At 58.5% G+C, this 12,332-nt stretch overlaps 1 protein-coding gene across 3 annotated transcripts in view; it reads right to left on the minus strand.

The window, feature by feature from the left end:
* Positions 1-12,332, minus strand: part of TTYH2 (tweety family member 2) — a 38,824-nt gene that overhangs the window by 1,345 nt on the left and 25,147 nt on the right. The window contains exons 6-14 of one of the 3 annotated variants that reach the window (XM_057716262.1): positions 12,029-12,101; positions 8,047-8,116; positions 7,721-7,776; positions 7,172-7,264; positions 6,878-6,970; positions 4,854-4,996; positions 4,034-4,219; positions 3,460-3,538; positions 2,230-3,012 (exon numbers count right to left, since the gene is read on the minus strand). In XM_057716262.1, the coding sequence (XP_057572245.1) occupies positions 3,001-3,012; positions 3,460-3,538; positions 4,034-4,219; positions 4,854-4,996; positions 6,878-6,970; positions 7,172-7,264; positions 7,721-7,776; positions 8,047-8,116; positions 12,029-12,101 (805 nt within the window). In that variant the 3' untranslated portion in view covers positions 2,230-3,000. Of the gene's footprint in view, positions 1-2,229; positions 3,013-3,459; positions 3,539-4,033; positions 4,220-4,853; positions 4,997-6,877; positions 6,971-7,171; positions 7,265-7,720; positions 7,777-8,046; positions 8,117-12,028; positions 12,102-12,332 lie in introns of those variants that run through there. The other 2 variants (XM_057716261.1, XM_057716263.1) reach the window with 2 other exon arrangements.

Here is a 12,332-nt window from a genome sequence, read left to right on the forward strand (position 1 = left end):
CAACCTGTGTTGTAACAAGCCCTCCAGGTGGTGGACGTTCAGGACTGAGACCCTCCTCCTTGAAGCAGTATTTTCCAAACTTGCTTAATGACTAGGATCACCCGGGCTACGTCTGGAGTGAAGTCCCGGTACTGGTGGTTTTAAACAAGTGCCTGGGTCATTTCCGTCCATTGGGTCTAGGATACAAGGGATTCCCAGAAAGCAGAGCTCAGGGAAGACACATTTCTAGCCAAGGGAATGGGCTGTAGGTTCCGATCACCTGGCTTGATATCACCCACAGCAGTGAAATCCTCCGTGTCGCAGAGATGGAGCTGGCAGGGGGAGGGATTTATCCATACGTCAAACATTGGCACTGGGTACCAATGAATAATATTTAGGGCAGGTGCAGGGGGAGAGTGGGGAGCGGCCAGCTGTGTGCTCTTTGCTGGGGCACATGTCCGCATCCTCCACGCAATGGCTTCCTTGGACAGCAGCCTTAGCTGTCTCTTCATGCCCCTTACAAGGTAAGAGGGGAGGCGGGTCTTCTCCGGGGCAGGTTGAGCCGAGTGGGGCAGGGCAGTCAACTCTGCCAAAGCAATTGGAGTTTCTGGGCAGGTCTCAGTTTTAACGGGGAAGGTTTATCCTGTCCTTGAGCCTTGCAAAGGAGGTCAGTTCTTGATTATCTCTGCTAATGGCGGGGAGAGTGGCCTCGATCTTTCAAAGCAGAAGGTAATCCGAAATTCATTTTTATTTGGCATCCCAGTGCCTGGAGTAATTCATTTTTCACAGCAGCGGATTTCCCCTAATTATGTTGTACTGAGATTCATATTAAAATCAACCTGCATTCCTGGGGCCAGAGCAGCTGGCTGGAGGAAAAAGGAACCCAAGAGGCTTCTGGTTTAGAGAGAAGCCAGCTTGGGATTTCAAAGGTGCCGACTCCGGGAGCAGGCTTGGACCAACAGACCGGCTGTTCTCCCTGCCTGAGGCCCCCAGGGAGTGAGAGCAAGGCCTGGGCCTACTGCTGTTTGTAAAAGGACATGTAAAAGGACAGCAGGGAGGCGCTCTGGGCAAAAAACAGCAAGGTGGGGCCCCAGCAGGGAGAGACGGAGGGTTGGTCTGGGCACGACACTGCAGACGCTTGGGCTGATCATCCTGCGTCGTGGGGGCTGCCCTGTGCCCACCTCCACCACGAGATGCCAGGAGCAGCGACCCCCAGGAGTGAAAACCAAAGATGCCAAATGTCCCCTTGGGGAGCAAACTCACCCCGGGGTGAGACCCAGTGCTCCAAGGTAAGGCTCAAATGTCACCTCCTCAGACCCAGAAGGAACAGTTCCTCCCTTTATGTCCCAAAGCACCATGTGGCACTTATAACAACAGCTTTCTCGCATCTCCCCGGCTGTAGACTATCCGTTTCCTGAAGACGGGGGCTGGGTCCCCGTCTCTCTTTCCTGGGTCCGGCACTGTGGTCTTCACCAAAAGTACATGCTGGATTCCCTGAGCGTACATGAATATCCTGGTTCTCAGGGCCAAGGTCTATGTCATGGGTCCCACATCCTTGGGGCTCCAGGGCTCTAGTTCACCAACTGGATGGCTCCTTCCAAACTACCTGGATGGGGCAGGTGAAACCCCTCACCCAGCCCAGTGAAGGCAGGGGCTTCTTCCCCAACAGACACCTGGCTCAAGAATGTAGACTTCCGACCTCGTCTTAGACCTTCTTTCTTATAAATGCCACACCTCCGTGGAGGAGGTGGGGTGGGAGGAAGCACAAGTGACAACAGGAAGGGGGAAAATAAATCAGCTGCTCACTCTTACAGCACTTACTGTGTCACACAAGCACGCTTTCGTAAGGATCAGCTCCTCCAATGCTCCTACCACCTATGCGGTATGCTATTACATCCCCACTCTACAGACGGGGAAACTGAGGCACAGAGAGCTAAAGTACTTGTCCAAGGTCACAGAAGTCATATGCAATGAGCTGGCATTTGAACCCAGGCATTTAGTACTGGAGTCTGTGGTGGTCGGTTTTTTTTTTTTTTTTTGGCCAAGCCAAGCAGCTTGTAGGATCTTAGTTCCCCCACCAGGAGTTGAATCCGGGCCACGGCAGTGAAAGCGTGGAGTCTGTGTTTTTGAACTGTGACTGTCTCTATTTGCAGCTCTGTCTCAGCCAGTAGTGCTGAGATTCTCATACCTCTCCTGGAGACAGCCTGCCCACCCCTCACACCGCAGGCTCCTGCCCCGATGCTGCACTGACGTCCCCTGCCTGGAGGTGGAGGGCGGGTGGGAAGTGTGGACCCCGCTTAGGCACAGCCCAGGGGACATCAGGAGCTGGGTGGGGTTGGGGCAGGCAGGTCTTGTATTAGCCCTCCCAGACCTGCCACCACAGCAGCCCCCCACCCTTTAGCCCACAGTGTCAAGGTAAACACAAACCTAAAAAGAAAAACTTCCCCAGCGTGAAAAGGGAGAGAAATACTTCTTGGAGTAGCATTTCCTTTTAAAAGTTTATAAATGATTTCTCTGTCCCTTTGAGAGCTGTATAAACCTTTCCAAAGGCCAATGAAGGGACTTCCCTGGCGGTCCAGTGGTTAAGACTTTATGTTCCCGCTGCAGGGGGCACGGGTTCCATCCCTGGTTGGGGAACTGAGATCCTGCACGACTCACGGCCAACGAAGGCTCTCAGCAGTTTTAAAATCCAGGAACGTTTTCTTCCGGGTCTGGGAGCCATCTCTGAAATGGTAACATCAGGAAGACGGTCCCCCATCTCCCTGGCGGTTAGGGAGCCTGCTTGGCACCCAACGAGCAGCTGGATTTAGGAATGAAGCAGTGTGACCGTCGGTGCTGCTGCATCCTCTTGCTGGAGGACAGGTACGGTTTATCTTGAGGACAGGTGCGGAATGTGGGGTATCCATCTGCCCGGCTGTGTAGGATGAGCTCTGTCTCTGCAATCCCCTTAGCAGATTGCCTGTGATGTGCATGGCCGTCTGGTTTAAAGCTTCTCCAGGGGCTTCCCTGGTGGCGCAGCGGTTAAGAAACCGCCTGCCAAGGCAGGGGACACGGGTTCGAGCTCTGGTCTGGGAAGATCCCACATGCCGAGGAGTAACTAAGCCCGTGCGCCACAATTCCTCAGCCTGTGCTCTAGAGCCTGCATGCCACAACTACTGAGCCTACATGCCACAATTACTGAAGCCCACGCACCTAGAGCCTGTGCTCCGCAGCAAGAGAAGCCACCGCACTGAGAAGCCCCAGCACAGCAACAAGGAGTAGCCCCGGTTCTCTGCAACTACAGAAAGCCCACGCGCAGCAACAAAGACCCAATGCAGCCAATAATAAACAAACAAACAAACAAAGCTTATCCAGTAGCAAAACTGTTTCCTTCTTTTCTACCTCTGTGGCGAGGAGTCCCTGGGTCCGCAGGGGGTTTTCTCTCTAATTATTCCCCCTTCCCCACAAGGGCAGTGCCTCTGCCCGGGGAGCCCAGGTTACCGTGGGCGGAGGGGAGCCTCTTCCAATTAGCGGCACATTCTCGTAGCGCGGGTTCCCACCGAAGAGCACAGCTTGGTTCCTGCGGGGCCGAGAGGAGCGGGGCGCGCTCAGGGCGGGGAGGCAGGCTGGGGGTGTGTGCTCAGATCTCTACAGGAGGGTCCCGGTGTGTGCACATGGGAGAGGGACACAGACCACGGATAGAGGGGAGGGAGGGCAGGAAGACAGGGAGGCCCGGGAGAAGCAGCAGATGCGGTGATGGGGCCAGGAGCAGCATGGCCTGGAGAAAGGCAGCTTCTCGGGCTTTCCACCTGCCCTGCAGGCTTGCGGCAAGAGACCCGACACCTGCGGCGGCTCTTCCTCCCGCCCTAGATGCTCCCCGGGGAGCCTGCCCCCCAGGCGTCCTGGCTGCAGTGAGGGGACCACGCTGGCCTCGGATGCCTCCTCCCCGCCTGGCTCTCTGGACCCAAAGCTGCCACCCACAGATCCAGCTCCCCGAGGGCCAGGAAAAGTGATGCCGCCCCAGCCCGATGTGTCGGGGGAGGTACCGGGGCGGCCCCAGGGAGCTCTGCCGTACATGTACTCCGAGACGGGGGCGTTGGAGATGGTCTGGGCCGGGGGCTGCAGGCTGGTCTGGCTGCCGAGGCCACTGCTGTAGCTGCAGAAGCTGCGGAGCTGCCCCCGAGGGGGGTTGTGTGCGGCCATGCGCCGGGCCTGGGGGTTGAAGGGGTCATCATCGTCGATGTCTTCGTAGTCTCTGTCCCTAGAATGACACGCAGGATATGGCCGGCCGTGAGGGGCGAGGGAGGCTCCCGGCAGTGGGGTCCTGGTCCACTTCCCAACCTTTCCTCCCAGGACTCCCTCTGGCCACAGGTGTCTCCTTGAAAACGTGGTCCTCAGCCCCACCCCACACGTTACTCTGCTCCGTTCCCAGCTGCACATCCACCTCCTCCAGGCAGCCCACGCTGCTGGCCACAAGCACACTGACCCTCCCTACCCTGCTTCCTTTTCTGATCGACGCTCAGGACACGGAAATACCATCTTGTCTCTGTCTATCTCCTCAATGAGACTACAGGTGCCCTGGTAACAGTGCTACAATCTGGTATTCAGGCGGCACCCCTCCCGGCAGCAGCAACACACCACAAGGTCTCGCAGAGGAAGCACAGGATGCCAGGTTGTGGCCCGATGCTGTCACCATCCTTGGCCCTGCCCTGGCCCCCTCCAACCTCCTTTTGGGGCTCTGTCTGGACTTTCAGGGATGCTTTGGCAGAAATGCAGCCCGCCTGTTGGGCTGAATGCCTGGTCTCCCTACTGCCTTTCTCCATCCCAGGTTATCAGCTCTCAGCTCAGCCACAGAGCAGAGCAGAGCCTCCCGCCTCCTTCCCCAGGCAGCCCACCTTGTGGCAAAGTGCTTCCAGGCCCCTGGCCCCGCGCAGATCATGGTGGAGAAGGCCAGGGCAGCCAAGAGGGAGAAGAGGCCGAGGTACAGCAGGCCCTCGAGGCCGTCATAGCAGATGCCAGCGAGGGCGTCCAGGTAGTCCTGGTGGAGGAAGAAGGACACGTAGTTGGAGGGGGAGTGGGGCACAGCTTGGGGTCTGAGCTGGTCTCTGGAAGCCCCTCTTCCCCAGCCTGGACCGGGGATCTCCTCCCCTTCCCCCACCCAAGCACCTTGAACAGCCACTCAGGGTCCACACTCAGGACCCCGACATAGTGGGGTTTCTTGGGTTCTCTCTACAAGCATTTGCTGAATAGCTACTGTGTGCCAGGCTCTGACAAGAAGAGATGCGTTTGCAGGTGAGGGAGCCAGAGGACTGGGGGCATTTAACCTGCAGCCAGGATGGCAGGCAGCAGAGTGAGCCTTGAGCAGCTGAGAGAAAAGGGACAAGCTCGGCGTGTCCAGGAAAGAGGGAAAAGGCCAGCAGGGGACGGGCGAGATGTGGCCAGGTCATGCTGGGCCTCGCAGGGCAGGTGGAGAGTTTGAATTTAACACAAGGTTACAGGAAGACATGGGCAGGTTTGGGGATGGAAGGGATGTGATCCAATTCATTTTAAAAAAGATTGCTCTGCCCTGGTGGCCTGGCTGCTGTATATGAAAGGTAAGGGGGCAGGAGAAGGTGGGCGCCAGTTAGGAGGCCACAGCTGTCACTCAGGGGAGCGGGATGGTGCTTGGACCAAGGCGGGAGCTGTGGAGGGAGATAGAAGTGGACGGAGCAGGATATATTTGAGAGTATAGTTGTGAGGACTCGCTGAGGGATTGGATGTGGAGGGGGAGGGAGGGTACTGGGGCAACTCCCATGTTCTCAGCTCTGAAGTCAGACTGCCGGGGTTGGAAACCCAAGGCACTGACTTGATAGCTCTGGAATCTTCAGTAAGCTACTTTATAGATGCAGATAGATAGATGATAGATAGATAGATGATAGATAGATAGATAGATAGATAGATAGATAGATAGATAGATAGATGATAGATAGATAGATAGATGACAGATAGATGATAGACAGACAGATAGACCTGTCTGTCTATCTACGAGTGTAAGTCAAAAATTATCCGCATTCCAGTTATATTAAAACTTCTATAAATTCTACAGCCAGAGTGTGGATAATTTTTGACTCACCCTCGTATCTATCATCTATGTATCTATGTATCTATCTATCATCTATCTATCTATCTATCTATCTATCATCTATCATCATCTATCTACCTACCTACCTACCTACCTACCTACCTACCTACCTACCTACCTACCTGTCTATCTATCCATCCACTGACAGACACACACACACACACACATTGCTTGTCTATAAAATTTCCCATGAAATAACACAGTTACACTGTGAGGACTAAATGACTTATCAGATATAAACTGCACAGAACAAGGCTGAACACAGCACCAAGGACTCAGTAAGTGGCAGCTGTGAGCATTACTACGACTCTGTGCTCGAAATCCACAGGGGATGTGAAAGCCATGGACGTACACTGGCTTACTGCTCTGGGGGAGAGAGGGGCTCACATACTCCCACTGCGTTCCCTGTGTGAATGTCCGACATTCCAGACTCCTAGGGATGACCCTGGCAGAGAGACTGGGATGTCCACGTGCAACCCCAGAACTGGTCGGGTGGACCAGATGGCTGGGAGTCTGGGCAACGGGGAACAGCCTCCCTCATGTAGTTCAGGGCCCCCCAGTGTCCTAGAGATAAAAGATCCAAGTCTCCTACCCCCACTCCTTGATACCTTTCACTGAGTCTCCTCGGCTCAGCTACTGGAGAGAACCTAGAAGCCAGGCACCTCTTCCACCCCATTCCCTGAGCCTGAAGGGAGGCCAGGAAATTACTCTCCCAGCCTGTGCTGGCTTCTCCCTGGGCAGATGTGGCCTGCTGGGGTGCCCCCCGCCCTCCTCCCACCCCCAGGGCCACCCCGGCACCTTGTGCAGCCCCCGGCAGTCCAGCATGGCCGTCAGCTGGTGGAGGCTGGCCTCGGAGGAGTTCAACAGGAGCTGGATTCCGAGCAGATCTTTCTGAAGCAGGAAGAAAGAAGGAGGCAAACGTGCAGACAGACAGAGAGGCAGAGCATAAGTGCTGGGAGGAGGGCTGTGGATAAAACCACAAGGGCAGCTTGTGCGGAGAGGCCTTTAAAGCCTATGGAGGGAGGGAGCGCTTTCTTTCCACTGCCTGGTCTCCGAGGCCCGGGGCCCACGGGAGGCGGCCGGCCGCCTTACCTCTGCTGTGGGGAAGAGGGGCACGGCGAACTGCAGCAGTCCCGCCACCTGGATCTGCATGGTGGTCAGCGAGCGCTGGAAGACGGTCAGGGCCTGGGCCAGGAGAGACCGCGGTCCCGCGTGAGCTTCGCTGCCCAGGAGCCCCCGCAGCGGCCTGCCTCCCCTGCAGCCCCTGCCCTGCCTGCAGCTGCAATTGCATCCCGGATCACGGCCCTTCCTGCTTGTAGGAGGTCTTCCCCTCAGCCCTCAGGCTTCTTGAGAGCCACACCGTCCTCTTGCTTCCTGCTATTCAAAGTGTCCTGCCGGGACAGCCTTGCCCAGGAGCCTGTGAGACATGCAGAACCCGCTGCACAGCCTCTGCGTGGTAACCAGCACCCAGGGTGATGGATGGGGACGTACGCTGACCAAGAGCACTGCCCCCTGCACAGGACCCCAAGGAAGCAAAGAGCACCCGGCCACCACCACCTTACTGGCTACCACCTTGGGGTCAAGAGCTGACCACTGAGGGGGCTGGGGTGCAGGGTGAGGGCTGGGCTGGGCGGGCCGTACCTGCTGGAAGGGGCTGCTTGCGCTCTGACTGCAATACAGGTAGTAACGGGTCACCTCTGCAAGGCAAAGACCTGGAGTCAGGCAGGCGCTCACGTGTGACCAGGGGCTCGTCCGTCCTCAGCGGCCAAGCCAGTCCCCAAGCCCTCCGAAGGGGGCAGCTTCTAAGAAATGGCCCAGTGGTCCAGCTGGACCTGAAGGATGGGGGTAGGGAGGCACTGGGTGACTACAGGGCTGAAAGGGGTAAGCAGAGGCGCAGTCTGGCTGACCGCGGGCCTGGACTGAGCATCCCGAGTGGCCCCAACGACAGAGGCCCGAGAGCGCGTTACCTGTGTGGACCTGGCCCTCCGTGATGTTCAGGATGAAGGCGTCGGGAGCCGCGCAGAAGTCGCTGGTGCCCTGAGCCAGGGAGAGACGGGAGGGGGGGAGGGAAGTCACATACCGGGGCCCTCGGGCGAGCCAGGCATCCTCGGCGCAGGCATGGGGACCCCGCAGCCCAGTCCTGGGTGGGCAAGACCAGCCAGCAGGCAGCCTCCCTGGACTCGAATCCTGGCTCTGCCCCTGCCCAGCTCTGTGACTCGATAGACACGTGCCCCAGCCTGTGCCTCAGCGGCCCCATCAGCAACATGGAGAGAAAAACGCTATTCACCCAATGGATTCATCTACGTAAAGTACTCAGAAAAGTGACTGGCCGAGAGCGGGCACCACATACCGTTAACTCTTACTCTTATTTCCAAATACCTCTTCCGGGGTGGACCTGGGTCAAGGGGAAGCTGCGGGATGTGTTTTGGGGAGTTATGTACACCATGGCCTCATGTGCTCATCTCTAATTTATTTTTTGTTTTGCTGTTACCGAGTCCACCCCCACTCTGGGGGTGTCCATCCATGAAGCCTCCCCCAGAATCTCTCTCTAAAGAATTACATTGGTGCCGAATCCATCTTTGAACTTTTGGGTGCAGGTCCTGCCGCAACGAGATGGGAAACCAAGAAAAGCACAGGGGGCTTCCCTGGTGGTGCAGTGGTTAAGAATCTGCCTGCCAGTGCAGGGGACACGGGTTCAATCCCTGGCCCGGGAAGATGCCACATGCCGTGGAGCAACTAAGCCCGTGCACCACAACGACTGAGCCTGCGCTCTAGAGCCTGCATGCCACAGCCACTGTGCCCACGCGCCTAGAGCCTGTGCTCTGCAACAAGAGAAGCCACTGCAACGAGAAGCCCGCGCACCTCAACGGAGACCCAACTCGGCCAATAAATAATTTAATAAAAAAGAAAGAAAGAAGAGCGCAGGGCTGAGAGAGGACACAGGCTCCAGGCTCTGCCACTGCCACACTGGGGCACTTGGGACCCTGCAGCACGGCCTGGCTAGGCGACCACCAAGGGCCCATGGCGCTGATTGGAAGCATGTCTGGGCCCTGGAAGAGGCAGCAGTAAGGATGCCATCCTCTGAGCCAGGCCCTCCCCAGATCTGGCCTGGGGTGCTGTGGAACACTGGGTAGAGGGGCAGCGTCCACCTTTCAGAGCAGCCAGGGGAAGCTCTGGTCCTCCGGCCTGTTCCTAGGGGCACCCCCTACGCTAGTTCATGCTCCCCAAGCCGGGGACCCCTCCCCACGGCCTCTTCCTACCAGTGCCCTGTCCTCCTGCAGGAGGGGCTGCCTCAGAGGGCCACACTGCAGCACCACTCCTCCACTCACTGAGTGGACAAACATTTATTGAGCACCTACTAGGTGCCACGCACTGTTCTAGGCGGGAGACACAGTGGCAAGCTGTACGCCGCACCATGGCACTTACGGTCTAGAAAGTGTGTGTCTGGGTGGGATTGGGAATAAAGGGCCCCTCTGGATACAGGGCTTCCACAGAGCCACACCTGTACACACGCACGTGCACACACAGACACGTACACACAGCCACGTGCGTCAGGGCCCTGGGAGAACTGCTTTATACTCAGATCGCCAGGGCACCTCATCAGACTGGTTCATTGCTATAAATCAGAGCCACTGCACCCTCACCCCTATCACGGGAGTGGCAGAGAGAGGGGAGCCGGGGACGAGGCGGGGAGGTGGGGGGATGGGGAGGCCTTGGGAAGCATGAAGAGCGAGGCCACCGTCTGGGTCTGGGTCACCCCCGACAAGTTTTGGATCCAAAGAAGGACAGGAGGCCCCTGGCAGAGGCTCCACCAGGGACATGGCCCCCTCATCCCCCTTCTCTCCTCAGGCCAGGCGTGCTTTTTCAGACCCTCAACCTCCCTGTTGGTGAAGACAGGGGCCTATATGTGCGTGTGCACGCGTGTGCTTTCTTCATGCAACGGGGATGGGGATGGAGGGGCGGGGGAGAGGGAGGGCGTGCTGAGTGCAGGCGGAGTCACCCTGCGACCCTCCTAGAAAGGAAGTCAATGTGCAGTAAACCAATGGACACTTACCACGTGCCTCCCAGGGGTCACCAGACCCATCACGTCCCGTCAACAACCCTCAAGGCGACTGTTGTTCTGCTCCCCATTTTACACACGAGGACACCGAGGCCTGGGGAACTTCAGTTACGTTCCCGGGGCCCCCCTGCTGGGGAGGTGGGAAGGGGGGTCCGGACCCAGCCAGGGGGGTTCCAGAGGCCGCGCTCCTGCTCCCCCACCCGACTCAGTGAGGTGGGTCTGCCGCCCCTCGGCGGGGTTGGGGGCCAATCCCAGGGAGCCCTTGGCTCAGTGGGGATGCTCTGTGGCCAAAGCGCCTGGGTGGCCCTTTCCTGCTTCCTCTCCCGGAATCCACTTATCCCCCTTCCTTCTCCGTGGGCGCTTTCTCTGCTCTCTGCCCCTCACTCCTCACCCGGGCCTTACACTCCTGACCACACAGGGGCGGTGGAGCAGGTAGGCTCAGCTCCCAGCTGCCAGCTGCCTCCCCATCACATTCCCAGGGGCAGTGCTCCTGCCTCGGGGAGGCCCTTTTGGGGGGGACAGGGAAGACGGGGGGTGAGGCCACCCCTGCAGTGGGAGGGCACTGTTGGGAGCTCTGGCCCTACAGCTCTGGAAAACAAAAACAAAAACACCCAAAAAAATAACAGGCTCAGAGAGCGGGGCAGTGGCCACACAAAAGCTCCCCACAAGAGCCTCCGAGGGCCTGGTTCCTCCTCACCCCACTTTCCATTAATATGCAGCAGGACCTGCAGCCCATCAATGGTGCATTCACTCCCTGCCCATGCCCCACAAGGGCCTGACTAATCGGATTAGGGCAACGGCCTTTCTCTCCAGCTCCCTGGCACCCAGGGGCCCTGGGCTGGGAGCTGAAGTCACCGCTGGTTGCTGGGAACACAGAAGCCTGGTGAGAGGGAGAAGCCCCCCTGGGAAGGAACTGTCTTCCAAAGGGCAGCCCGTGGTGGCCAGCTGGAGGCCACCACTGCTTCCAGAAGGCAGAGGCTGCCCCGGGGGAGGGCCGGCCGCGTGCAGGCTTCCCTGTGCCCACTCCCGTCCCTGGAGCAGAGGCTGTCTGCCAGGCAGCTGGGCGTGTGGCTCCGGCCAGCAGCCGCCCCTCCTCCCTGGACCATGCACGGCCCGCCCAGCTCCAGATGACGACAGGATGCATTTGAACATGTCCTGGGCACTCCTCTCCTGCCCTATGTGTGGAGGGGCCCCAGCCCGGGGGACGTAGGCTCCTGCCTGTCCAGTTCTCCTTACTGCCCAAAGTGGACACGGCATTAGGTCTATTGAAGACCAAACACACCTGCACAGGAAGCTTCCCCCCGTACACTCCTGACCCACCTTGTGTGTGTGTTTGGTTTTGTTTTTCTAACATTTTGAGGCACCACATCCGGAAACCTACACCGCTGTGTTTCAGACGGTGTGTGTGAGTCCAAGGGCAAGGGGACGGGAAGCAGGTGAAACGCCACCTTCCACATTCTCCTCCAGCCCGGGGTTCAACACCCCCTCTTCCCCCCCACCCCCAACTGGGTTAGTTCTTTATACCCAGAGAGAAAGCTCCTGGTTGTCTGTGCCTGTCCTCACAAGCCGTGGCTGGGAACGGGCCAGCGGGGTGAGCATGGGATCCGGCTTCCGGCGTCGTGTCTTGGCTCCGCCCCCGAGTCCCTTGTGACCCTGGGCAAGCCTCTTCCCCTCCCTGGGCCTGTGTCCCCATCTGAAGTCGGGGGGCGGGGGCTGGCACAGGTGAGCCGAGCCCCTTTAGTGCTGAGACTCTGGGATTCCAGGTTAGGGACTGAGACTGCCAGCTGGTTGGCCCTGCCCCGGGGATGCTGGACGGGACACATCGATGCACCACAGTCAGACGGACCACCCGGTCAGACCACCCAGCACCCCCACGTCCCCCAACTCACCACTGCCGCAGCAGTGTCGGCGGCCAGGGACGTCCAGCTGAGTAGCACGGCCAGCACCCCACAGCATAGCATCCTAGGAGAGAGGCAGCCGCCGGTGGGATCCAGGCAAAGGGGGACCCTGTGACCCTGCCAACCTTCAGCGCCCTTCCTCTCGGCTACCACCTTGTCCCCCCAGCCCCCCAGACTCTTGCCGCGGCCCTGAGGTCAGCCTCAGCCCCTGCCCTGACATCACCCCGCTGATTGCTGGGAGAGGGATATGGGCTGATGCCTGGCGCTGCTGGACAGTCAGGCCCAGGAGGGAGGG

This window comes from Hippopotamus amphibius, chromosome 17 (assembly GCF_030028045.1).
Source record: "Hippopotamus amphibius kiboko isolate mHipAmp2 chromosome 17, mHipAmp2.hap2, whole genome shotgun sequence".
Taxonomy (NCBI): Eukaryota; Metazoa; Chordata; class Mammalia; order Artiodactyla; family Hippopotamidae; genus Hippopotamus; species Hippopotamus amphibius.